The sequence below is a fragment of the Psittacula echo genome (assembly GCF_963264785.1).
Source record: "Psittacula echo genome assembly, chromosome: 14".
NCBI classification, from domain to species: Eukaryota; Metazoa; Chordata; class Aves; order Psittaciformes; family Psittacidae; genus Psittacula; species Psittacula echo.
In genome coordinates, this window is record NC_137750.1 from 2,696,313 (window position 1) to 2,723,931 (window position 27,619).

At 43.8% G+C, this 27,619-nt stretch overlaps 2 protein-coding genes across 2 annotated transcripts; both read right to left on the reverse strand.

Moving 5' to 3' along the window:
• Nucleotides 1-11,342: 11,342 nt before the first annotated feature.
• Nucleotides 11,343-18,246, reverse strand: TRIM25 (tripartite motif containing 25; the record flags this gene model as incomplete). Its single annotated transcript, XM_080629629.1, has 8 exons — nucleotides 11,343-12,225; nucleotides 12,904-12,999; nucleotides 13,361-13,387; nucleotides 14,501-14,578; nucleotides 15,230-15,386; nucleotides 15,860-16,093; nucleotides 16,555-16,650; nucleotides 17,665-18,246. The coding sequence occupies 8 exons, from the start codon at nucleotides 18,244-18,246 to the stop codon at nucleotides 11,678-11,680; spliced, it is 1,818 nt and encodes a 605-aa protein (XP_080485755.1). The 3' UTR covers nucleotides 11,343-11,677.
• A 4,518-nt stretch (nucleotides 18,247-22,764) lies between these two features.
• On the reverse strand, nucleotides 22,765-27,593 carry COIL (coilin; the record flags this gene model as incomplete). Its single annotated transcript, XM_080629323.1, has 7 exons — nucleotides 22,765-22,854; nucleotides 23,362-23,450; nucleotides 24,192-24,267; nucleotides 24,814-24,861; nucleotides 25,467-25,553; nucleotides 25,881-27,033; nucleotides 27,343-27,593. The coding sequence occupies 7 exons, from the start codon at nucleotides 27,591-27,593 to the stop codon at nucleotides 22,765-22,767; spliced, it is 1,794 nt and encodes a 597-aa protein (XP_080485449.1).
• Between the last annotated feature and the right edge of the window lie 26 nt (nucleotides 27,594-27,619).

Consider the following 27,619-nt stretch of genomic DNA (forward strand, 5'->3'; position numbering starts at 1 on the left):
CTGCTGAGCAACCAGAGCGCTGCGAGCCCCGACTTCAAAAAGATGGCACTGGTCGAAGGTAAGAGCAGGGCCAGCCTCAGAGTGATGGTGCTGGGGCAGATCCAAGGTGGCATCCAATATCCATTCACCTTGCCTATGTGGTGCTGGTGAAAGGGGATGTTTTGGAGTGTGGGGTTTGTCACTGCAAGGGAGGTCCTTCTGATTTCCACTGAGGGCATCCTGTAGGCATGGGAGGGAATGCTGCAATATAAAGAGAAACTGTCTCTCTGTTAACAACCAGCTGGGTCCTGGATGTAGGCACTGTGATCGTGGGTGTTTTCAGCCCCTAGCAGTACCGTGGCTGAGAACACCTGAGTAGATGTAGGGAGCCTGAATACCGTATTCAGAAGGGATTTAAATTCATTAAGGCCTCAAGATGGTCACTGGAACTTAAAATGATCTATTGGAAATGGGATTAGCCATCTAAATTGCTTGGAACTTCATTTAGCTTTCTTTCCTATTCTTACACCAACATAATCCTTTCTTTGCATTTTTTATATTGTATAACAAGAATTTTGGTTTGCAGCTGATCATAATGCTCTTAAAACAGGTAGTTCTGCCCTATTTCCTCTTGTAATGCACCAGTCCTTCAGCAGTGAGACACAGTATAGTGTTACCAATAACCAACTGTTGTTTTTTCCTAGCTATGTGCCGTCCTTGTGACAACGTGGAACTTCTCATGGCCATTTGCAGCAGTGATTTTGGTAAGCTGAACAATTGGAAGTTTTTGTCTTTAATTATGCATTGATTATTTGGATTTATTTGCTTCTTTTCTTAAGAGAACATCATGACGATGCTGTATGATCTGAGAAAGATCACTAGCTTTCACTAGTGTGAAAAAGAAGTGGAATGGGGGGGAAATGAAACCCAGAAGGAACAAGCTTTGTTTCAAGGTCCTCATTTCCTGCAGGCAGAAAGATTGTGTTCTAAAACAAAACAGAAAGTAATTTACAAGTGTGCTGCTGGCTCTCACACAGGGCAAAGTTACATTCGTTTGGACACACATACACACGTGTTCTGTGTGCTTGGTATGTTCCTTTTTATTCCCTTCATCCCCCAATGATGAATATGCCCTCTTTCTTCCCTCACAATTTCCATACTTCATGGTTCTTTTTCTACAGGGGTAATGAATTGTTTGTAATTTAGCTAAGGATTTCAGGTGGTTTAAACTTCCTTCATTGATATACTGGTCAGGTTTTAGGCCTTATGACAAAACAAAGCAGTTAATATTCCATAAGAAGATAGTGATTTGATGGGACATTAAAAACGTTTTACATTTTCTTTACTTAATAATGCAATATAATTTTTTCTTTTGATCATGGTTTGTTCATTATGTTCCCATAGCTTTGCACATGAGAATTTGTGCCTCTTTGGTTATGTCCAATAGCTAAAGTTGTAGAGCTGCCTCTCCACATGGCCACAATTATAGTGCTGTAAATGTATTTACGTAAAGAAATAAAACAATGAACTGTATTTACCCTTATTGTTTAAAAAACCACACAAATTCCTGCTTTCCTACTAGGGGTTGCCATACTTGAAGGCTACTGATAAAATCAAATGCCAACATCATGGTGCTAATACAAATACAGAGTGTAGAGCATGCTTCTGTAGAGTGCTCCTCAGCTGGCAGTTTTTCTTCCTCTTCTAAATTAATTGATGCAATCCAGCACATCGCTGCTTCTTGATGAAGTTGTCAGTTCCCATGCGAGGTGCTCTCCCTCTGCACTGCCTGAAAGACCAGAGACTGACAGATGTGGAGGCCCAGGCACACAATGGAGGGCACTTACATTTACAGCACCAACAGAGCAGAAGAAATAGCCCTTTGAACCAGTTCTATTTATGGCCTGACTTCTTTGCCCTGTGCTCACAAATCGCTATCATCAACTTTTTTGATTAGAGAAAATAGTTGCTAATGGAAGTGTAAATGATACTGGGAGTGAATAGGAGCTTTATAGTTATTCATAAGATGGAGGTCTACAGTCACTAGGCCCTGAGCAGTGCAGGAGCAACATGGAGCACCAGGAACAAGGGCATTATGGCTTGTCAATAGACTTGACTGCATCTGATTAGAGCTGGTCACACAAAGAGGGAGACAGAGAGCAGAGACATCTGTTACACAAAATTCTGGATTCCCTTGGAAATTGGGTTAAATGAGGGCATTCTCAGAAACTCCAGAAATAAGCTTTTTCTGCCTCTTGAGTTGTTGACTTCTCTGTACCTGAATAAAAGAGTTGTGTAGCAGAAGTGTGGTGATGTTCCCATTGCATTGGTAATTTCTTATTTGCTCAAGAACTCTTGACTCAAATGGTGGCATATTTCTGAGCCTTTCTGGATAAGGTATTGAAATTAATTCAGTTAGTAGAAGAAGAATTGATTGCTGTAAAAAATGGGGGTGATGAGAATGAGAGAGATGGCTTCAGGACAACAAACGTCTGTCAGATGGGATGTTTCATTCTCCATGAGGCTAATGCAAAGGATGCTTTCAGTCAGGAAGACTATGGCTTGTTAGGCTTTCATTCCCAAGATAGTTCTGGCAGAAGGAGGTACATGCATGATGTGTGATTTTTAAATAAGGCTTCAAATAAAGTTGCTTTAAGAGTTCTGCATGTTGTCAGTCATCTCATCTCCTAAAGTGTCTTGGTGGATGGATGATTTGGGGGGGGGGGGGAAGTGCCAGACCTTTAAATGAAAAGTGTTGAACAAGCTCTGGGATCACCCTGTGCTACTGCTGTCAAAGGAAAAGCTTCAGAGTCCCCTGGAGACAGGAAGGAGGTAGCCTGTGACAGTCATTGTCCTGGAATATAGACTGAATAAAACAAATCCCTGAGCTGACCTTTTTCATGTGCTTTTTCATCCTTTACTGCTACTCTGCATTACCAAGCAAGTTACATGCTTCTTCCTCAGATAAATGATTTGAGTAGTCACAAATCATGCTTCCAAGCACCTGGCCTGTTTGTGTAAGGATTCTCCGTGTAAAGGATGCAATGTAAGCTCAGAAATACATCCACCTTTAGGTGGTGGGTGTGCAAACTGCACAACAAACCTGTTTCTCCAGTTGTTTCATTCAGTGAGCTCCTAGTACCTAAGTACTTACCTGCTGCTCCATAACCAACTCCTATCTTCTTCACATCTAGTGGTGAAAGGATCTATCCGAAATGTTTCCCACGATTCAGAGAACCACGTGTCACAGGTTGATGTCAACATCCACAAAGTCTACAGGCAGAAAAACAGGATTTTCCAGCAGGATGAAGCAAGTGGTGAATGGCGAGGCCCTATCCGGACCCTGCTGCAATGCAAGGTGAAGAAGGGAAGCGGAGATTTCCTTTTCACTGGAAATGAACACTTTGGTGAAGCTTGGCTGGGTTGTGCTCCTCGGTTTAAAGATTTCATGTTCATTTACTGGGCTGCAAGGGAAAGAGGAGCCAACCCATGTGAGTTCCAGCTCAACTGAAGGGAGTGACACCGGAGTTGAGACTTCAGAAATTTCAGCCTAGTTTTTGATACTGAGTCTGAAGTAGATTAAACCCAAGGACTAAAGCTAACAATTTCACCAAAACTGGGGCCTGCAGAATCTCCTGAAGATAATGGCTCTGTGAGCTCTGTAAACTTTGACTTTTAGTCCACATTTTCATTAGTTGCATTAGAGTTTCTTCTTTGCATCTTCTTGGCATCACAGAATAACTCTGAATTTTGAAAAGGTTGTCTTTTGTTGTGGTTAGAAAGCAGCCTGTGCTCAGTATTATAAAATTCTCTCAACATCTTTTGCTCCGTGTACATGCTATGTGCTTTTTCTCTAGAGTTTTTTCTCTTTTCCCCCATATCTACTCGATTTCCTTTCTGAATGGTTCTTTCTTTTGGTTTTACTTTTTAATGAATGCTAACTCTACTCTTAGCCATAGTTACTAAACCTTCAGGCAGTTGGCAGGTTTGCCAGGTTTTTTGCCTGCTGTGGGTTAGCAAAGAGATTAACCAACCCTCTGGGGCCCAATCACAGCTAAAGTGATTCTGCAGCACCCTGTTGATTTCTGCACAGTTGACAGCATCTGATTTTGCTCCATGCAAACAGGCCAGTGAGGGATACTGCACTTTAGCCAATGGGAACACTAACGCTGTCCTGTTAACTGTAAAAGACAGTTGGAGAAACTCTCTAAGACTCAATGTGGAGTTTCAGAAAGCAGCATTCTTTATTATTAGCACTTGGGCGCAAAAGCAAATCACTTCAAAAAGGTGAGCGTGCCCGACAGGTGCCAACAGCAACTACATATATTTAGCGTCCTCATGCATATTCATAGCTTTTCCAGGAACTAACTAATTGTAGTATTTGCATCCTAAATACACATGTGCTTTCTTGCTGAGTGGGGGTCTTTTGTGGTCATCCATAGTCTTCCTCACTGTGTTTACTGAAAGACCTCAGTGCTTGCTCACGCTTGCAAGGTCCTAGTGCTGAGTTAGCAGTTGGTATGTCCTTGCTTCTGTTCTGTTCCAGTCTCGCTCCACACTGGGTGCCACTCTGCTGTCTTGAAGGCTGGCATCCTTTGTCTTATTTACTGTCTTCTTAGTTGTTATCAGTCCCATGATGTTCCTTCCCCTATCAGCTGAACATTCCTTTCTCTCTACGTGTTAGTAAGTTAGAGTGGTTTGGTTTATTCTACTATGTTAAAGGCACACTATTGTTAGTTTGAGATTTAAGGTTACAGTACCACTGCCAGACGAGAAAAGGTCTTTGGGAAATGCACTGAAATAATCAGTTTTGGTTGTAGTGTTGTCTGCATGAGAATGTAATACTGGGTATTCCTAGTACAGGCCCCACAACTAATTCTCAGTGCTGATTAGTGCACATCAGGAAAAATCTGAGCAAACTGGCTATTGCAAAGTATTGAAGCATATCCGAGTACTCAGGTTTTGAGAGCTGGAAATCAATGCTGCACTTGAGTTTTTAAATGGTTTACTCTTTTTTGGTTGGTATTTACACTCTAAATATGAGATAAAATATAATATTTTGGTATAGATCAGAGGTACTGAATTTCTTCCTGATTTGTATATTTGTATGTGTCAGACTTGTGTGGGGTTTTGTCTTTTATAGAGGCTATAGCCACTTCTATATAGCATTATATAGCATTAATGGCATAGTTGATATTTGCTTTTGTAGAGCATCATCCGTTTTAAATAATGTGTTCTTTTTAGAACAAACAAGCAGTTTTGTGCAAGTGTGGTTGAAAAACTGAAATAACCCAGTGTGAAGTGAAACCACATACTTATCCCACATGTGATCTGGTGATTTAATCCGCAGCTCTGTGGGCTTGTCAGCCTTGCACTGAGCAACCTGAAATCCTTGCAATCAATGAGAACAATGAGGAGCTTATTAGAGATCTTGGATATTGGATATATTCATTCTAGTTGAGTGCAATCTCCCTGTATGGCATGGAGTTGAGATAGTAGTGACCCCTGAATTTCTCTAAGTGGTTGGGTAAGAAGCTTTTCTGGAGAAAATCTTTTTGGTTTCATTTGTTTAAGAAATGAAATGGTTTAAGTCAGAAATATTCTGACTTTTTTGGGGAAAACAGGTAATCTATAGAGTGCCCACACTCAAAGAAAGTCCTGCTATGCTGAAGTCGGTGTTAACTTTGAGTGCTCTGCTACTGCTGTTAACATTTCGTGCAAATCTTGCAACATCAAGACTGAGGATGTTTAGATACAAACATGAGTCAGCTGGGGCTAAGCGGTCAGTGTTTCTGTTGGGATAAGACTGAAAACTGGAATCAGTGCAAGAGCAGTAAAGGGGTTGAAGAGTAACATAAGATGAGGTCATACACTGTAATTTCAGTGACTTTGTTAGTGTGATAAGGTGGACAGCCATTGTCACAGCAAGGAGCTGTGGTTAGGGCAGGGCAGGATCAGTGTTTCACATACAGAGAGTTGAGGCAGGAAGAGGAATTCTTGGTGGAATTCGGGTGACAGCTTTCATTAGTGCTGACTTCAAGATAGAACCAGGCCTAGTATGGGGCAGAGGGGACCTAAGTTTTAGTCAAAACACGTTTGTGAACAACTGCAAGCAAACAAGTGATCTTCTTTCTTTACTGTGATTGAATTTAACCCAATTAATTATCTTTACTGAGGAAGGCATGTTGAACATTTTCCCCTCTGGCATTGCAAGCTTCAGTCTTTCAGCCTCTTCCGGGAAGGAGATGAAGCCTTTTCCATAATCTTTCTGATCTGTAACATTTCATAAAGTAGCACGGCTCTTTATGCACTTAATCATTTGTTCTTTGTTGGACTTGTGCCTGATGTGTCCATCAGAAAATCAAAAGAGGGACAGAACGTTTCCCCCGCTCACTGAAAGACAAAAGAGCCACAAGAATCTCTAATAAGACTTTGACTGACTGGACCAACACTGTGAAGTAAAGGTTTGTGAATGGACACTGTGGGCTAAGTCTTCTTGACTGATTTGAATGAGGTTTCCCCTGCTTATGGCAGAGTGAATTTGTCTCTTTTAGAATGCAGCTGGTCTTTCCCTTGTGTCTTCCTCGCTTTTTCTGTGCAGTTTCAAATGCTCTGAATTTTTAACACACCATTCTGGAGGAAATTAGTTACAGGAATACAGGGTTATTCCCTCTGTTAGAGGTTTGATTCATTCACTCCCTTTCTCTAATCCTGTTATTATTTTTAAGGTAAATGTTTCAGTATTTTTCACTGCAGTGTAAGCTCAACTTTTATCTCAGATGAAAGGATAAGAACCTTGTTTGTACAACCAAGTAGGACAGTAAGTTTTCTGTTCCAGTACAAAATGGCAAAGTCGTGGCTTTCAGAGACCTTGAGGGTTCTAGTGGGAAGGCAAAGTCTTGAAACTGGGAGTTCGTGCTGAGCTTTCCCCGTGACTCACGTATCTCATGCCTTCTGCTATCAGTGAGGGAGCACATGTGGTAACACGTCTCCTGAGAGCTCATTCTGCACTGAGATTTGTATGCTTAACATGGGAAGAGGAATAGTTTTTTCTCTGTCCTTGACCAAGAGTCTATCTTTTCTCCCTTTTTAATGGTCTTGATCTCACTCTGTTGAAATTTAGCAAAGCTTCCAAAATAGTCCTGGGAAGTCAGAGTTCAGAATACCTACAGTTTTTCTAAATGCTTTTATTCATTTCAAAGTGATGAGTTTTGGTTTCAGTGATCTGCAGTGATCATTTAGAGAGATGTAATTTGTGCTCCTATAACTTATACAGTCATACTTAACATTTCTCATTTTGTCTCAAGATGTAAGCTGGGGGGAAAACCTAACCCTAAAGCAAAACCCCACTTTCTTCCTCTACCAAGAGCTACTTTATTTTTAAAACAGAATGGAGGTGCTGTAAAAAGTACACATTCTTTTCTTACATTGAAAAACATTGAGGAGTTTAATACAAACACAGACATAATGCAACTGACTCACCTCCTTAACGTCCTGTTGAACTAACTTAGGATCAAGAGTTGCTCATGATGGTATTTTCACCTAAATTATCTGCCTCGTTTCAATTAGCTTTTATTATTTTAATGGTGGTTCCTCCCACCCTCCCTCAGTGCCTTGGCTGGACTCACATAATTGCCTATATTTTATGTAAATGGAATTGTTACACCGTAAAATGATATACAAATGTGTCTGCCACACAGAGTCCAGTAAATGGTGTGAATAAACCCATTATTTTCAATGTAACGGCATCTGATAGCAGCCTGGGAAACACTGGGCTGACAGATGTGAGCCCATGACGAGGCTTGCAAAAAAACCTGAATGAGGAGCGCTCTGACAGACCACCATTAATTGACTTTTGAAATAACTCCTTTTTTTCACAGTTCTACTTGGCTGAGCAAGATTCACAAATTGCTGTCTTGAACTTCTTAATGGCACAAAATAGCTGCCAATGAAAGCCTAAATGACATGGATGGTGAATAGGAGTTATACAATGACCACACCGTGACATGTTTTTAACTGACATATTATTTGAGAAGTTGCAGCCGCTCAACTGGGAGGCAGTCGGGAAGGGGGGGGAAGAGATGGGAAGGAGTTTGAGAACTGGGTATAGAAACAGCGTCTGTTAAACTCTAGACAAATATGGTTTTAAGTTAGGAAGAGAAACAAGTCTTAGGAAACATCCTGATAAACATTTTCACATGCATTCCTAGAGAGTATGATTTGGAGTCCAGGTCTGTTGTTCCTTCTGCTGTGAAAATCAAGAGGAAATTGCATTAGCAAGTAAGAAAACAGACCCTGTGTGAGTGATGAGCATGCTGACCTCTCTGGGTTTCAGGACCTGCTCAAGACCCAGGCTGTAGTCAGGTTTATGCAGACTCAAAATACTTGTCTTTCTTTGGAAACTGAGGCCAAACTCTGGCAGAGCTAATTGACCTCTTAGACATGTAGTTAGTAAAGATGAGGACTATTTCTTCTTCCCTCTAGTTTTTGTGCTACCTTCCATGCTGATCAAGCAATACTGTTGCCTGACTCTGGGAACTCCAGAGTATATCACAGCCTAAGCATCTCTCTCTTCCCCAGTTCTCATGTAACTCAGTGAGTTATGCAGTAAAACCCCTGTTACTTGTACACTGTCGCATCTTTATTTCTGCCTTCCTTACTGCTTTCTTCAGCTCTGAGCACAGAACAAAACATTTAGAGTTAGGGTTTACCATGAGCATTTATTGAATTCAGAATACAACTATTAATTCATGTTAGAGCTAAAAAGATCAACAGTCAGCTTCTAAAACAGTTACAGGCACAGTCATAGAACAGAGGCATAAACTCTGTCTGTGGCCCTGACAAGGATGTCTAGCTGACACATCTACAGGAACTAACATATAGTATACTTACTGAAGTATATGTATATATATGAAGTACATAGCTGATATACCAGTACAATCAACAGGTCTATAATTGCATAAGCATTTATTTTTCTATACTGCAGTACATTACTGTTGTGTTTCATTGAAGAAAAGATTAAACAGATCACCGTATTTTGTGGGCAAGCATTTCTCCATTTACTCTAGCTTGTACGTTAATATGCAAATCATTATAAATCTCATGGCTTCATTAATACTAGGATTAGGGGTTTTCTTCTAGACTAAGAGGAGTATAATTAAAATACATGCTTGAATCTATATCTTGTTTAAAACCAGTACAGCTTACATAGTTACTAGCAGAGTAATAACACTTCAGTTGTGCTGAAGAGGCTTTTGAACCATTCATTATTTATCATGCTGTAGCTAATGTTTCTAATGTTAATCACCCCCATGTTTCCATATATCCAAGATATCCAAAGCTAACCGAAGTAAGTTTTTGGGAGTACAGTGATTCAGTTATTCATTTCTTGTTTAATTCCAAATCAACAGAACCTTGTTCCATCATTTCCAGTCATTCACAGCACAAGAGAAAACAAAAAGGAGCACCAGGAATACAGCGTCAGGCTTGGTTCACTGCCTGTGGTAATCCAAAACCCCTTGTGTGTTATGTGCTGTTGGTTGTACACCAAGACCACATTTAAAGAATCCCACCTTGTCCAGCATGGCAGAATAAAAGCTGCTCTTAACTTTGCTGGAGCATCACTCCAGAGTATGGCTAAAAAAGCTCATAGACTTAGACTTTATCATTAACACCCCTTTAAAGTCAAGAAGCAAGCAATAGGAAATGTGGACTTTCTCCACGGCAGAAACCATCACAGCACGTTTATCCTCATGGCCAAGGGGACAGAGTGCTCTTCCAGCACCCTGCTGAAGGATCTGCAGCCGTGTGCCACAGCCAAGCAGCTGAAGGGACAGGATTTCTCAGAGGAAACTGCTCTTGTCCCTCACTGCTGAAAAACTGGAAGTTCAGGGAAAAAGGTTTTGCATTCATTGCTGGCTCGTATCAGTACACATCCTCCTCCCACACCTTTTGAAGTGTTCTGCTTCGTTTTAGTGCTGGGTGTGCTTTGGAAAGCTGAGACCCTTGAGATAGTACAACTACTCCAAAGACAGCCCTGGCACTTTTAGGTCCATCACCAATTCCATATCCTATTATGGCCAAAGGAAAGGTGGGCAAAAGGAAGCATCTCATCAGATTGCTGCTATCCTTGACAAAGTACTAAGAGTTTACAAACCAAGTAAAAATAGAGACACCAAGGCTGAATTCTTGCAAGTCCCTCTCTAAAGTACTTTGGCTAATGTGAAATGGACAGGGGTTCTTCTGAGCTTCCTAACAAGTCCCTTCCAAACTGCCAGCAGTAGCTTTCTGTTCTATTTCACCAAGTCCCATAAGGGGAAGTTTTACAAATCAGAGTCCAGGAATACTCTTGTGTGAACCTCCCTGTTCTTCATGGGCTACTGCAAGAAATAAGAGCTAGCATAGTAAGTCCAGAGGCATCAACAAGATACAGGCCCAATAACTATGAGATCCAAATACCTTGCTTGCCTACTGATTCTTTTAAAGTTGTAAGAAGTGCAGATTCTTCTGTACATGGTGAGGACTTCTGAAGACATACCACAACCCAAAGCAAGGAACACCAGGAGAATTAAAAATCCATCCCAGTGGGAATAGATGGGTATTCTCCTTTGTGCTAATTCCCTGTATGTTTTAGAAGACCCACTTGTCTGCCCATAGGCTTCATGCACAGAAGAAACAGTATTTTCTAGGTACTGTGCACACTGTCTTGAGGCTCCTCAAATCAGAGTCCCAATAACATGTAGAAAATGCAGTTTCTACCATATGAACAACTAAAGATACACCAGCAGAGAATATCCCACCTCACAAAGAGGAAAGACACACAGGAGACCCTGCTTTAAGTGAACAGCACATTTGTGCTCCCGGTGCAAGCCAAAAATGCACTCCCTGAACTCCTCAGCACACAAAAAAAAACCCAGAACTGAAGGGCCTTCAGTGTGAAGATCTGAAGCATGTGCTGGGTCAGAACACAAGACAGAATGCTTTATCCCACAAACTGCATTATCACAGGGCACAGGCTACTGCTCTGCAGGACGTCTTCCTGAAGGTTCTCTGGCATATTCCCAGTCTCCAAGTTGATGTTGATGATACTTCCTGGTGATTCTGACACCATTTCTTCCCTGTCAACTCTAGAATCTCTGCATTTCCATTCTGATGAGATTTCATAACTTAGTGTCATAAAACCTTAACTTCTTTTAACAGCTCAGCCTGTGCCATCTCATGGATTCATACACCAAGAACACGTGTATTGCATATCCTGACTATGAACAGTCTGAGGATAGAGAAAAAGGCAACACTGAGATCTACCTCAAAGCTTGGAACCTGAATTTGTCAAGGAATTCTTCCTATTTCTTTCTCAAAGGGGTTATTGCTACCTGTGAAACACATTTAGATCTGAAAAATTAATTCTGGGGATCCTTTACAACAAACCACAGAAGCCACAGCAGCTACTGAAGACATTTAACAACAATTCATATATTTTTAGAAGAACAATCAAGGTCTTTGCAAAACCTTTCATTGCAGTTTTTCCTATCATCATTTTACTGTATCACTATCTAAATACTTCAGCAATTTAGACCAAAGAATCAGCAGATTTCCCAAACTGCTTAAAAGAGCTAATGATTTTCATTTCTTAGACTGAGATACACAAAGAGCTGCTATAGGCCTGACTATCTGCATGGAAGTACTTAGGCAAACTTAATTAAGATACGAGACCTTGCTCTTTCAGTTGGCAGAGAGTCAGAACAGTGCCACTGGAAAATAACCAGAAGGCGGGGTACAGGGCTTCAGTAAACTCGGTTTTGTATTTATAGATCAAGTTATGCTTCTCTCCCACCGCCAAGAAAATCACAAACCCTGCCTCGCAGTGGAGCAGCACACCAATCTTGGTAGCCTTTGTATTGGGTAAGCACTTTTCAACATCATTATGCCAGGATGATATTTTGTTATTAAACCACTCAATACACCAAGAACGGCTGTTCCTGCCCAGGCGGCTCTCTGGCCCGTGCCGCTCCATGCTGCCATAGCAGATGCCAATGCCACAGAAGTTGTTCTGTTGCATTTCTACTTCCCAGTAGTGGACGCCTCTCTTGAAGGACTGGAACCCGAGCACTTGGTAACAATCAGTGAAGCGCTGAGGGAGCTGGTTATACTTCATGGGGATGTCTGAGACAGACATCTTGGTGTGTCTGTCAGACAGAATCACTTTGTTATGAGCTGTGTTGTAATCCAGCGTGATGTTAGCAGCATCTGCAATGGCATGAATCATGTGAAGATACTGAAGAGCAAAACATTCTTATTTATACTGTCCTGCCTAGGCACTTGTTCCTATGTGTGTTCATCTCCCTGCTCTGCTCTCCTCCACAGTGCAGGCAGTTCTTAGGTACATGGTAATAGCTGCTGGGATCAACTGCAAATCTGTGTTAGAAAACAGGCAAATGGAGGGCAAGTTTTCTTTCTTCCTGCATCTTCATGGGATTCCTTTGCCACCCAGATACATGGTGGCAGAAGAAGGGGATTGCTGATCTGGCAGTGAAAGGTACAGTATCTTAAGCAAGCCATCACGGGCTCACATGAAAGCCTGAATTTCATTTCAAAGGAAAATCCAGTGCGTTACCGCATGTTTCTAGGCCACCCTAATGCAGTCATTCTGGGGGAAACCGTTACTGAGAAAACTTAATTTACCTTTGTAAAGATACATGAATACTGAAGATAAAATTGATTCACCTGGCAAAAGAACCACTTAGAAACCTCCTGCCCCCTTTTCCTCCCCAAATTTCCTTTGTTTGTAACAGCCAGTTGATAACCTCCTGAGCTAACCAAAACCCCTCAAAAGTGCTTTTGTCAGGTAACTACAGAGGCCACATAACACCAGTGCAGTGGGTGCCAAAAGCTCATCTTTAAGTAGCATAACATTGGGTGTCTTACACTGCAAAAGCTCCTCTCTGGATTTCTTCAGGAAGCTGTCAAGAAGTTCTTTAACTTGGACGGCAGCTGCAGCAGTTGGTGTTCCCATGGCTGGCACTGTGCCAACAGCAGAAAAGAGAGTTTGGTGTTGGGAAGAAACCCTGCATGTTTAGCACACCATCCCAGGCACACTCAGCTGGAGTTGGCCTCTAGGGGTTATCTGGTTTAGCCTCCTCCTCCACAGAGCATTAACTTCAGTATTAGCTCAGGTTGCTCAATCCCTTGTCAAGCTTTGAAAACCCCCTGTTGTCTAGGCAACCTCTTTCAGTGCTTGATCGTTCTCACAGTGGCTAGTAAGAGCCTTCTCAGAGCAAGAGTTGAACTTTTGCTTAATACACCAATACTAGTGACCATCTACTTACCACTGTAAGAGCAGTCAATGGAAATTAGAGTAAATGTGCTCAAAGTTTGGACTCACCAGCTTTAGCAGGTTTCTTTTTCTCCTCTGTAGGGGGAAAAAAAAAAAAGTGAACTGTGAGTTCTACTGAGACTGAGAAGCCACTGATAGACTATGCCTGCTGTAACACCATCATCATGGCTCTTGTGAAGCTGCAGCAGTAGATAAAGCTGACAGTCCAGCATGTTGAAGCCATGTTTCCCATACTGGAAAGCTACACATAAAGTACAACCTACTATTTGCTTCCTACTTCACAGGGTTATAAGCCTGGAAGGAGCTTCAGCTCTGCTTCAGGAGGTAGTCTGTTAGGGTAAGTAGTAGTAAGTCTGTTCATGAGGCACATAGACTATTCCTTTAATTTTTGCAACAGAACTTCTAATGCAACAACAAGAGCTACGCGTCCATTCAACTCCAGCATCTCCAACAGACTCTACCAAGTGCTCCACGCCCACGACTTGTGAATGGGTAGGACCATGTGTCAGGAGCTCAGTGGAAGTAACAGAAGTAGTTTCTTAACACTTGGGTTTATTTCAGAAAGAGAATATGGAGTATCTTCCAAACAGGCTGAGTGCCACATTAATATCAGTATCTGGACAAAACAACACTGTATAACCTGTCATGAAGACCATCTCCATCTACCCAACCTTAGACCATAGGCAAGACATAGCCATAAGAGGTTTGAGTAGGGCTGCTATTAATCACCACATACTGGTATCTGCCTCCCCTGGCGAAGTGGCTTGAGTCTGCTGAGGGTTTTTCTCTTTGTGGGTATACTCTTGTGACAGGAGGAAAGGTAAAAAACAGACCATGAGCAGCTCATAAGCAGGATTCAGTACACACAAATCCATCAAACAAGCCAACAGATGTTTAGTACAAATGAAAACTCCCTGCCAGAACCAGAGGCTGGGGAGGCTCTGCTTTACAGCCCACACTGACCACCACCACCGGCACACACCAAGGGTAATGCACCATTGTATCCATGCAGCTTGTGCTTTACAGCTCACAGTAACAGCCCAAACACCCTCCCCTTCCCCTGACAAAGTGCTCACTACGTATTATCACTGCTTCACCACAAAAGCAAACAGCTCTTGGGTAACTCCCTGAATTTTTATCTGATGGTAAAACCACAGTTAGGAGGGGATGATGTTCTTTAGTACTTACGTGGTCCTGGAGGCTTTTTTATGTTTTTATTTCGAGGAGCCCCAGGAGGGGCCTTAGCTTTTCCAGGTGTTACTCCTGCTGCAATAGTGATATTTCACGTTACGGTTTCTATTGTCAGGAACAGTAAGGCATTAGCAAAGGCATTTTTCAATCTTATTTTTCAGTTATGTGAATAGAACTTAAGTGATGCTTGGCAGAGATGGAAACTGCATAGAAAACACCCACATCCCAGACCAAAAGATACATTTGCTTAACTAGGTAAGTAGGGCTTTGTTCTACACTTACACAGTCGGCATCTTTACAGTTGGGTAACCACCGTCTTACCACTGTGTTTTATCTCTCCCCTCAAATCCACATCCTAACTGCATCCAACCCTGCTATGTAATAGAAGCATAAGTTATTGTAAGAAATAAAGGCTGAGCTATGCCAGAAGGGCAGAGTCCACGATACTCATCAGCTTATAGATGAAAGTGAAGAGACACTGGCACATTTTTTCTCCTAGTTTAGCCCAGACTGTAGTAGTTTTGTGTGGAAATGGAGGTCCACAGAATTTGGAAGACACACTTTATCTTACCCAACTGTGTTTGCTGCACTGGGGCTTGGGTGGGTTTTTTTTTTTTTAAAGTTTCTCTGGGTGTTTTTTAATTCTATTTAGATTGGAGGAGGAAGATCCCTCATTTGAGCTCAAAAGCAAGGCAGAAAATGCCGCTTTGCGCAGTGATACAGTACCTTCCACATTTTTCTCCTCAGATGGTGTCATTGAAAGTTTCACAGTGTCTTTAAGGTTAATGGCAGACTGGTAAGAGGAATGTATCATGTTCTGGTCTATTTCAACCACAGGAACAAAAGCATCTTTTATTGATGTTCTTTGTAGTGCTGTTGCTCTCTGAAATGACACATGGTAAATCTCATGCAGACATAGGAAAATACAACCAAGTTAGTTTAAATGGGGTGAGGTTGTGCATTCATCTCAAAGGAGCAAAGGCTACAGCCAGACACGACCCATGGCGAAATCTCAGCAGCAACCACATGTGTTGATTCTTAACTGATACCTGAAAGAACTACCAGACAGTGTCACAGCACAGAGCTGCAACAGCTCATGGGGATGAGCTCTCACTCATCTGGCCCCGCTGCTTGCAGCAGAGGTGGTAGGTGAACTGGGGGAAGCTACCAGACACCATTTCAGCCCTCCTTCATCAGTGTTTGTGTACTTCTCAGTACATATGTTTATAGCAGGTTCTGGCACACGGCTGCATTCCTGTTTGTAACTGCTCTGGAGAGCAGGACTACCACAGCAGGGTTCTGTTATTCTGCATTCTAGAAACATGAAGGATTGAATTCACATTTAAAGACTATTACCTTCAAAAACTGAAGGTCATCAACTTCAGTCAGTGCCATCTCAATCTGATCAGAGAGAGACTGAATTTCATTCTTCTTACTTCCCAGAATGCCGTAAATGTATTCAAACTTACTCGAAACTCTGTTTTCTTCATCTGCAATTACTTTCAAGACCTGGATTTCTCTTTCTTCAATTAAAGCTCTAATTTCTGAAAACTCACTTAGGATCAAATCTTTCTTTTTGGAAATTGTCTCCTGGAGCAGACAAAAACAGACAGACACTGGTTTCAAAAGCACAGTTTGTGGACAAGGTCCTGCTTACTACTACTACAGGAAAGCCTCTGAGGAACATGTAGGCTTCAATTACTTGAAACAGGCAATAGATAACCTATATATTTCTATGCAGTTTGGAAAGAAAGCTCCTTTACTCCCAAGAAATGAGGAGAATTCTGGGTCTCCAGACCCCAGCCATGGGGCAGTGGCCAGGCCATGCCATCGAGTGGTTACCAGCATGGGGATGCAGCTATGCCATGCTCTCCCATGGAGTGCCTGGCTCTGCCAGAATACCCCCTTTCTGTTCCTTCCCAGTAACATCTTCTCCTGCTAATGCAGTCTCAGTACTACAGCCATTGTCCCAAAAGCACAAGCATGAACGACACGCAGTTGCCAGTGTGTGCCAAGCAACCTGACAGCATTTTGAACAGTTACCCACTTACAGCAGCTTGGCCTTGGTTCATTCTCAGAGTGTTCATCGCCCGAGCAGCTTTTTCATTCTGATTATGCAGCTCTGTGAGCCTCTTCTTCAGCACCGCCTGCAATACAAGAGATCAGGAAGTATTTCAGAGAAGCAATTGCTATGTCTGCTCTGTCAGGTCATGCTTATTGGGGGAAGAATCATTTCTGCAGGAAGTTTCAAATCACCGTTGTAAACATTTAGTACTACTGGTTTAAAACCTACTGCTCCTTAAACCTTAGGGGATGCAAAAGCACTCTCCCAAATAAGTGTGGCTTGTGGAGCCCACACCCTCCCCACAGCTCCACCTCTCCCAACAGCAAGATGCACACTGTTGACTCACTCAGCAAGGACCGAGTGCTTTCACCAGCACAGCAGTTCTCAGTGCTAAGAATATCCTTCACATTAGCTCTCAGGTTGGACTTCCTTTAGTTCAAGGTGCTGCTAAACCAAATCAGGGAGGATTTCTGATAGCAAGCAGGATACATGCTTGCTGAACAGCGGGGAGGCTGGCCATGCAAAATTTTCAGGCATGCTTTACTCATCTACTCTCTGATTTTTAGCTGCACTCTAAGACAGAAAGGTCACGTTTCCGGCCCTTCCACTCCATGGAGAACCTCCTCCTGGCTTTTATCTAGGAGGATATTATTTTTATACTAGAGCTCTCCTTCGGCTACTTTTGTAATTCTTTGTTTCTTAAGAATATACACAGTAAGGCCATGCAGTGACCCCTATGCAGCAAGCAGCAGAGGGGTTCAGCGTTGGGGGGACACCCCCAGAGGTGGCCTCGCCACAGCCCAGCCCAAAACAGGAATTGGCCCTCAACGCCTTCCCAGATCCTCAGAGCACCATCTTGGAGAGAGGAGGCACACACAAGGAATGACAAGATACGCTGTAGCACGCTTTGGAGCGCTGGTCACAGTTTGCTAAGGCCAGGAAAGAGATTTACAGTCCAAGTCTTGGTCCAGCCTCCCCCTTGCATACCAGAGCCCATGACCAGTACCCAGGGCCTCACCAGGCTCTCAGGGACCAGAGCTCCGCTCTGGTTCCTCTCCCAGAGCCCCAGAAGGAGCCGGCTGCCCCCGCCGCTCACCTCGGCGTTGGCTTTGGCCAGCTCCAGGGGGCTGGTGTTGCACAGCTTGTGCCCGAGGAGGCAGAGGGAGCAGATGCAGCTGCCGTGCTGGCTGCAGAAGAACTCGAAGAGCTTGTTGTGCTGCGGGCACTTGCGCTGCTGCAGGTCGCGCAGGGGCGGGCAGAGCTGGTGGTCGCGGAAGGCCCGGCTCTCCTGGTGCGGCCGCAAGTGCTCTTCGCAGAAGGACGCGGTGCAGGTGAGGCAGGTCCGCACGGCGGGTGCCTGCAGGCAGGTGTCGCAGAGCACGGGGCCCGCTTCCTCCTCCTCCTCCTCCTCCTCCTTCTCTTCCTCGGCGCCGGTGCCGCCCTGGAGCTGCTGCACCACCCGGCACAGCACCGTGTTCTTCTGCAGCTGCGGGCGGTCCATGAAGGTAGCCCGGCATTGCGGGCAGCTGAAGTTCTCCGACACCCCGGCCCAGGAGCGCTGCAGGCAGGAGGCGCAGAAGTTGTGCCCGCACGGCACGGTCACGGGGCTGCTGAAGAGGCAGAGGCAGATGGAGCAGGTCAGTTCCTCCTCAAGCACTGACAATCCCGGCTGAGCCATCGCCGCGGCTGCTGCTACCCCAATCGAAACTTGGGCAGGAGCTTTCCCGATATCTACGCGGCCCGTCCCCGCCCCGATGGGAGGGACGGCAGCGCCGGACCTGCTCCAGCCACCGCCGAGGACCCACCCTACCGAGGGAGGGTGGCGCTTCTCACCGCCGCCCCGGAACGCTCCGCCGGCCGCCTTCACGCCCGCTCCCCCCGCCCTCCAGTCCTCGGGGCCCCCTCAGTACAGCCTCGCGGCTGCGGCCTCGTTCACCGCTGCCACGTGTGACCCCGACGGCAACCGCGCTCAGGCCGAGCTGCCGCCAGCCCCGGCTGCATTCCTGCCAATACCGGGCTGGGGAAGAGCAAATAAGCTGTTGTTTGTAAAGCACGCAGGTCAATGCACCTTGACACAGGGTACTTGCTCAATTTTTCTCTTTTTCCCCTCAGTCTAACTGTTGAATAATTGCTGTTTCTAGCAGGAACACTGTATGCTGAATAGCCGTGTGTGCAGCTACTCCTGTCTTAACTAACCTGACTCCAAATTCTTCCAATGGCCTCCTTGTGCTCCCTCGTCTGCCCTAGTCTCTGATGTTGCAGGGACTTCTTCAGTGCCTTCCACGCTTGCCAATAAATGAAATGGAGCAGCCTGGCACAAAGCCTGTGAGCCCTCCACCAAGAATTCAAGCAGAGTCTGGTGGTCTGCAGGGGAAGAAGCCATCTGCTCTTAGCTACATTTCCAGTGGCCAAAGGACACTTTGTGGAGAACTGCTGATGTTCCTTTTAATGTCGTAAAGAAGGTATCAGCAGGCAGTTGTGGGGGCTCTACATTGGCAGTAGCTCTCAGAGACTTCAGAAAATGGTCAGGAATCATATAAAGCACTTGAAAGGGGCATTTGTGGTTTGTCCGTTATAAGTAGTACTTTGAAAGAAATTCCTAGCCACTTAGTTTAGAGGACTAAATTAAATCTGAACAGTCACTGTAAACCTACATCATACAGATAACATTGACTTCTACCTGCTTCATTAATGTGCTCCAGGCTGGTAATCCTCATTCAGGGTGAACTATGGAGGGGTTGGTGTTCTGGACTCTGAATCATAGCTTAGTCATGGGGCAACAGGAGACAACTGGAGCTGGGGTTAACAGAGGAGAGGCAGAGTTCAGGGGTTGGTGTGTGATCTGCAGGAGGGTGGCCGGTTTAGATGGGTGCAGCTCCACTTAGTGACAGCACTGTTGGGATATGCAGCTCAGGACCCTGTAACTGCTGTCAGAGGAGATGGGAACACCCAAAGGTGCCTGCAAGGTGGTGGGTGACAGTGACTGCAGAGGACAGTACTTGCGGAAGATCAATGGACAGCATGCTGATTAATGTAATCAGAAACTGACATTATTTGTCGCAGAATGGACTCAGTCAGAGATCAATGTGATCAGACAAAGCCATTTATTATAGAAAACTAACTCTTTATATACTATTTCTTAAAGTTGTTTGCAGTAACTTGGCCCATTGTGATTGGATACATATCTTTGAGGCCTTTAACAACTAACATATAATTGGTTAAGCACAGGTGTGAGAACCTGACCTTCAAAGTTTTCCAACAGTCCTCAATTTAGCAACTCAGTAAATTCCAGCTCCTTCTTATCTTGCTGGGATTCTCACTCCCAGTGCCTCGCTCCCATCCTCCTTCACCTTTTGTTGTCCCTTGGTTCATGTCAAACTCCATGTAGGCACTTGCTGATCTGGGTACATGGCCAGATCGTTCTTTGCCAGAAAGTCATAGAATAGAACAGGTAGGGTTGGAAAGGACCTTAATATCATCCAGTTCCAACCCCCCTGCCATGGGCAGGGGCACCCCACACTAAACCATGTCACCCAAGGCCTCATCCAACCTGGCCTTGAACACTGCCAAGGATGGAGCATTCACAACCTCCCTGGGCAACCCATTCCAGTGCCTCACCACCCTAACAGTAAAGAATTTCTTCCTTAGATCCAATCTAAACTTCCCCTGTTTCAGTTTGAACCCGTTACCCCTTGTCCTGTCACTACAGTCCCTGATGAAGAGTCCATCCCCAGCATCCTTGTAGCCCCCCTTCAGATACTGGAAGGCTGCTCTGAGGTCTCCACGCAGCTTCTCTTCTCCAGGCTGAACAGCCCCAACTTTCTCAGCCTGTCTCCATACGGGAGGTGCTCCAGTCCCCTGATCATCCTCGTGGCCTCCTCTGGACTTGTTCCAACAGTTCCATGTCCTTTTTATATCATCCACAAGTACTCACCAGGAAGTGTGTTGCCAAAGATGTGACCAAAGTGCAGCTGTTAACATTTACAATTGTTATTCTTCTGTAGGTGAACAAAGCACTTCTTCCTGGGCTTCACCACTGTCCTCTTCCAAAGGCTCAGCAGTGCGTTTTCTGCAGCACTCACTTCGTGCCTACTGATGCAGACAAAGGTATACAAATGTAAAGGGTAAACACACACCTTCACAGTGGTAGCTTTTTGCTTCTGGAACAGAACATGAGGTGTTTAGAGCTCAGATGACCAATTTTCTCCATTGTTAAAGGGGGGTTGAAATTGTGTTCTGAATAAGCCCAACAATTCCTGCGGTCTAAAAACCAATGCTTAGCATTAAAAACTGGTGAAGGATTTTACCATTTAAATAGCTACTGAAGTTTCTGCTCCCTTTGCCTCCTTTCAGTTCCTTGAGAACTTCTTCACATGGTTCTGAACTGAATCTAACCCTTTGCCCACATTCCAGGTATTCAAAGTGCCGCTCAGAGCTTGAGCAGGAAGTTGGAAGTACAGCAGAACTATTCCTGGTGTACACATGGCAGAGCAAACATTGAGGCAGATTTTCTGATAGTTTGACTTTTTTGGATTTAATATGCAGAGTGGTATGATATTCCTATCAAAATGAGAAGTAATTCCAAATTCCTTCACATGCATGATCCGTCCTTTTCCGCATCTCCCCCATTTAGGCCTTGGGTGGATGGCTGTGACAGGGAGGGCACTCAGCCAGCTCCCTCAGGCTGTACGTAACTCAATTTGATGTAAATTGTGCATTGAAGCAGTAGTTTCACCCAAATTTGCTAACAATGGATAAATAAACCTCAGGCTCTTATCTTCATAACATCCTCTTTTGTGGGTGTATTTGTTTTCAAGCATCATCTGTTCCTTACAGCCCGAGGGACTCTATCCATTTAATGTGTAGCCAAAACATTGTGGGCTATGGAACAAGAGGCAAATCCTGCTCTCAAGTGTTGTGAAATCCTTGCATATTTAGCTTTTGCAATTTCATCAGAATTCAAAATTAACAATTTCCTTTAGGAAGAAAAGTCTCTCCATTAAACCCATCTGCCTCAGCATGACTGTGCTACACTTCTGGAATTTGCTTTTTGTTCAGTTTGCAAGAATGGCCACACATGAATCTGCTCTAAAAAGCAAATTCTGGCACAAAATAACAGCAACTAAGGAGAACTGCAATACACACATTGGTTTTACTGATATAAAAATGATTCCTTCACAACCAAGAGATTTTAATAGGGGCAGCGCGACAGCGTGCAGTGTTTGAATATAGTCATGCACTAATCGGAGCATGCGTCAGCTAAACCATAATGGACAATTTTCCAGGTGTTTTTAGCTAGGGTTTTGGGGTTTGTTTTCCATGTCTTCTGTTTAAGACTCAACTCCCCGGGGCAGGGATCATCTTAAACTGTGAGACTTGCCAAGATGACGATGTGGTGGTGGCTTGGATGTGCTCATACTTGCATGTCAGGGAAGTGCACTGCCACCACCTGGCGACCCATTCCACTACTGGGGAGGAAAGAGGGAAGGCAGCACAGAAACTTCAGCACTTAAAGGGCAAAAGGGTTTGCTTTAAAACAAACAAACAAACAAACAGGATTTCGGAGCCTACACAGATTTAACACACTGGACATGATTTTGCCAGGGATTCCTGTTATATTCTGCTGGTTCTGACATTACTGATACCATTTATATACCTCTCAAAATTACAGAACCTTGAAACCCGTATGTTCTGGTAAGCCCTGTAAATAACTGCAAGGTCATGGCATGTGTATCATGTTCTGCAGCTGCAGAGATGTGCACATCAACAACATCTATATTTCATTTTTATGTGTTGTTTTTAGCTATCCTTACAGCAAGCTACCTCTGTGTTATTTGGCTCTAACCAAACCCAGACATCTAAATGCAGTTACTGACAGTACAAGGTCATATTTCATCTTTTTGATCAAACCATTCCAGTTGTGCAACTCGCAGTAGTAGGATATAAAAACTGTTATTAAGTTTCCATTGAGGAAAAAACAACAGATCTATATATTAAAGACTTCCTATAATGAAAAAAGTATTCCTGTATTACATTAAAAACATATCTCAAGACAAAAGTGTTCCTTTTCCTTTTGACATAGTTTCTTTTTAGAACCATTTATTAAAAATATCCACCAGTTCATCTGCTGCCCTCAGCACTAGAAGGCAGCGTGGCACAAAGACAGTCCGGGCAATTATTTACATTTGTTCATATTTCAGATTGCTCCGTTTTCAATGCTGGATCCATTAACTGGAGGCTCTACAATCAGTCGTGGCTCTATCAGTGCATCCCAGCTTTCAGTTATCTGAAAACAAAATACAGACAATACTTAGTACATACAAGCTGACAGGCAGATGCAATTCATCCTACATTATTCTTTGTTTAGACTTGAATGGCAGCACAACTGAACAGAGATCACAAGATCCTTCCTGAGATTCACAGATCTTCTTGATGAACCTCAGCCTGACTGATGTCTTCATAAGGAGAGGTGCAGGTAAGGAAACCAGGGCCTGAAATTACTAACCTTGTAAGAACTGATACTCTACCTAGATGTGATACTGTTTATTTTATTAGCAAAACCAAAAAGTTACAGTTCAATTACTGGTTTTGAACCTTGTTACTTGAGGAACATCCAAGAAGTGATTCTTATCTTGTAGCCATGCACATTCTTGCTAGAAAGGAACAATTCTTTTATTTTAAGTAGATGTATTCTTACAAAGGGAACCTCACTGAGATGAACAGAGTCATAAAGCAGGGCATGTATCAGCTGTGCAAAACTTGGAACAGGTTTCAAAACAGGACACCCACATACCTTTGTATCCTGAGGAATAGCGTACTCAATCAGTTCTGCTCCATCTGCAGACTGGTAAACCAGATCGAATTTCCCTGGCTCTTTTGCATCTTAAAACCCAAACAAACAGCTTCATTAACTTTCAACCAAGATGTTTAAATGTTTTGCATATTTAGAAAGATAATCCAAACCTTTTTTTACTTAAATTGGGGGTTTGGGTTTGTAACTGTAAAAGAAAATCTGAGGTAGAACCGAATACTACATGCCAAAATGCAGGTTACTGTCTAATATGCATGAAGAATTTAATCAACAATATGCTGCTAAGTTTGAGAAAAATATTCAAATGATGATAATTCATTAATTCTGGCCTAAATGGCAACTGCACATTTAGCAATAGAAATAGAAATATCCACATCCAGTTTCAGAAACACTCATAGGTTAGGTCTCTGAAGTGTACTTTGTCACTGCAGGGACTCAGTTCCACAACCACTGAAGACAGTGGCTTCACTGACATCACCATTATAATCTACAATTTTCTCTCCAATTCCATAGAATGATTTTAATTTTTTTTTTCAGGAAATAAAATCCCAGCAGAGATGAGTTACTGACCACTCACACCAACTGGACAAATTACCTATAGATGAGTTATTGACCACTCACACTGACTGGACAAATTACCTATGAGCATCTTCAATACAACAAGCAAATGTTTGAACTTCTCCACTTAAATAGACTTTTGAGATGAACTCAAGGAAACTGGAGATACTCCTAAAACATGACGTGTGCCTTGGATTAGCTGTTTTCCAAGTGGTGCATGTGACAACAAGCATTTGGTGTCCCAGGGTACATACGTTGTCCTGCTGATGGTGAAAGGATCTCAAGCTCAATCTGCTTTTTATCAGCATTCCAACTGATGATTTTTCCCTCCTTCATAAAGCAACAAAGAAAGAATCGGGTAAGATACACTTCAGCACTGGATAGCCACTATGGTACTTGATCACAGGTAGACGAAGCTCTGTCAAATTTTGCTGTCTATATAAAATCTGCAGAGTGTTAAAGCTCAGCAATCTGCAGCTACTGACATCAGTCAAGTGATGTTATTCATGGTCACTGGCTGTACTTTCAATCAGTACTTATCCAGAAACAAAGTCACCTGAAGTAGCTACAAATTTTACTTGCACCAGTTTCAAGAATTTGCCTTGACTTCAGGCAGCAGTAGACTCAAATGCAGCTGCATTCTTCTACTTGGTATTTTTGTCATTTTTGAAATATGAATGATTATTAATAATGCTTTTTTAATAACTTCTACACCTTTCAAATTTTCAGCCAGTTTTGGGTTCTAGTTTTTGGTTTTACTGCTGCACCAGGAATAGCCTGTGGAGTCAATTGGATGAGAGGAAAAACACTGCACAACCTCAAAATATTTAAGCCTTACCTCACCTATAATAATTACAGGAGGAAAGAAACCAGTACCTTATAGTCTGAAACTTCAGGACAGTAATTTTCAGTTAGTTCCAAGCGCTGTTGAAAGAAACACAACAAATTACAGCTCTTCCAGATCCCTGATGATGCTCTGTACCCAGATACTGTTTCTTCAGCAAGAGGAAAGTGCAAGAATCAGGTTTCCCACTCCTGGATCCTGATTGCCAATCACAGGCCCAGACAGTCTTCCAGGCCTTATGATTTCAAAGGATTTAGTTCAGGTGAGGCAGTGAGAGGAGATCAGGGAGATGGATCCCGGTCTCCTCAACCACAGTGATTTTTTCATTTCCATTTACTTTTTTATTTTGCAGTGAAGTGTAATTATTTGTATGGTAAAATTTGCAGTAACATTATAGAAACACTATAGAGAAATAACATAGAGGTATCTTTCGTTTTTATAGCACCTAATTTTCATGCTGACTTTCCTTGCAACTTTTAAAAACGAACAAATAAGTAGGATGAAGACTCCTTCTCAACTCTTACACTTTTAGGGTAATGCCCCAGAGCAATGCAAGATGAAGTTCTTCAGTGTAAGCTTTTTGATGTCAGGACTACGTGATCTGTATCATGTCCTGCAAAACTTACAGTGGCCCAAATGAAACCATTTTAGCCCACTAACATTCAGTATTTCACAAGTTCTTTACCTTAAAGGCAATTCTTTCTCCCACTTGTGGTGGAGCAGCTAGAAGAGGTAACACACTATAGTCTCTCTTGGGGACCTCCACGGGATTCTGTGAAACAAACGGTAAATCCACTGATTTAATTACTGCACTAATAAACTGGAAGGCAAAGTAAGGATTGTAAGATGTTCTGAGAATTACGGTACAAATCCAAGTACTTTGCTTTGAGAGATATAATACAATCCCTTCAATCTTGTTTCATAAACACTTCCTCAGGCTGCTGCATGAAGATACAGTAAATATCAGGTTTACTAAGTTAAGATCAGCCTTTATCCTACTAATCTATTAGAGCTTTTATGATTGACTCTTATCTTATGCAGTTTTTGTATAGTTAAAGCTGCAAGAGAAACGTGACCTATGACTGTGTAAGACACTCACCTGGACAAGAACAGAGGAGTTTGTAGCAGCTTCATTTAACTGCCTCTGCTTCTGGCCTTCACTGCTGTAGTTATAGAAGAAGCCAGGGTTGGCTCCTCTCCCAGGGCCTTGGCTCCTCATCATCCCACGATACCCACGGCCCCTAGGTCCTCTCCTGAAGTTACCCTCTCCTGTTCCGTACCCCCTTCCATGCCCTGGGCTGGCAAGTGGTCCTTGACTACTGTTTGGCAATGGTTTGGAACAGTTCCTTGCTATGGAATTACTCAGTCCAGCATCTGCTGCAGATTTTTTAACAAGTGTTTCTGAACCTGAACTCTCGGACTCTGAGGAGGAGGTTTGTGCTTTGGGAGCCTTGGGGGTGCTGGGCAGTGGCTTTTCCTTTGCCGTACTGTTGTGTGCTGCTGCCACCTTCTCATCCTCTGCACTCAAGTCAGAATCTGAACTAGAGGATGCGGATTTTTTAGCATTTTTACTAACTGCAGTCTTAGTGGAATTGTCAGCGCTGGGCTTTACAGTCACTTTATTAGGAACAACAGTTTTCACATCAGCACTTGCAGCAGCTTGGGATCTGTCTTTGGGAAGTGCTGACACTAGAGGTTGATGGGAAGATTTATTTTGCTGTATGCTTGTTTCACTGCTGTCGCTGTCTGACGATGTGCTGGAGGGAGGGGAAGCTCCCACCCTCCTGTTTTTGGACTGTGTTGGTTTCTTTGTGTTATTTTTACCATAATTTCGAGACGAGCTCTGATTTGCCTGTTCTAAATCCACCTTTGCTGCTGTGGCCTTTGTCTGTTTTCCATCCGTCTTTTTTGCTGCCAACTCCTTCTCTCGTCCTGTTTTTTTAAGCTTTTTGGACTGGCCAGAAGAGCTCTCTTCGTTACCTTCTGTGACTCTGCTTCTTTCACTAACTCCATCCTTTCTTTTTCTTTTCTTGTGCTTTTTATGAGAGTCCCAAATATCTACAGAGGTCTCCTCCCTACAGGGATACTCAGAGCTATCTTTATTCTTTTTCTTTTTATGCCTGTGTTTCTCACTTAGAGAAAAGTCTTCTTCCTTCTTTTGTCTATGCCTTTCTTTGTCTTCTGTTGGTGTATACAAGAAGCCATCACCGATCTCTTCATACTCAGCCGCAGCGATCTCTTCCAGTTTTACTCTGTCAAAAAACAAACAATAGCCACCGTTCAGCACAGGTAACACCTTTTCCCCATTCATTAGCAGCTCGGGTCGGCCTGTCTTCCGGTGGCTGCCTCTCCCTCTATCGCTGAGGGGATTCCCAGCCCCTGGGCTCTCTCCATCCCATTTCGGACATTCCGGGTGTCTCGGCCTTTGGGGAACGAACGGGCCTCCGCTCACCCCCGGGGGGGCACCGCCAGGCCCCCTCCGTGTCCCACCCCAAGCTTGCCGGGGCCTCCTCCCACCCCGGTGCCGCAGCTCCGCTCTCCCGCTCGGGGCCCCGCCGTACCGGAGCGAGTCGTTGTCCCGCACGACGCGGGCGCTCTCGGTGGGGGGCAGCAGCGCCCCCTCCAGGAAGAGGCTGAGGCGGGCCCGGCGGCTGAAGCCGAACCTGTGGCGGATGAGGCTGATGAGGTCGGTGACAAGGCGCACCCGGCCGGGCTCCAGCAGCAGCCAGCACAGCGCGCAGCCCGGGCTGCCCGGCGGCGGGTAGTCAAACACCAGCCGCAGCCGCACCGGGCCGCCGCCGGCCGCTGCCATCTTGGAGGGGAAGGAGGCGGGCCCGA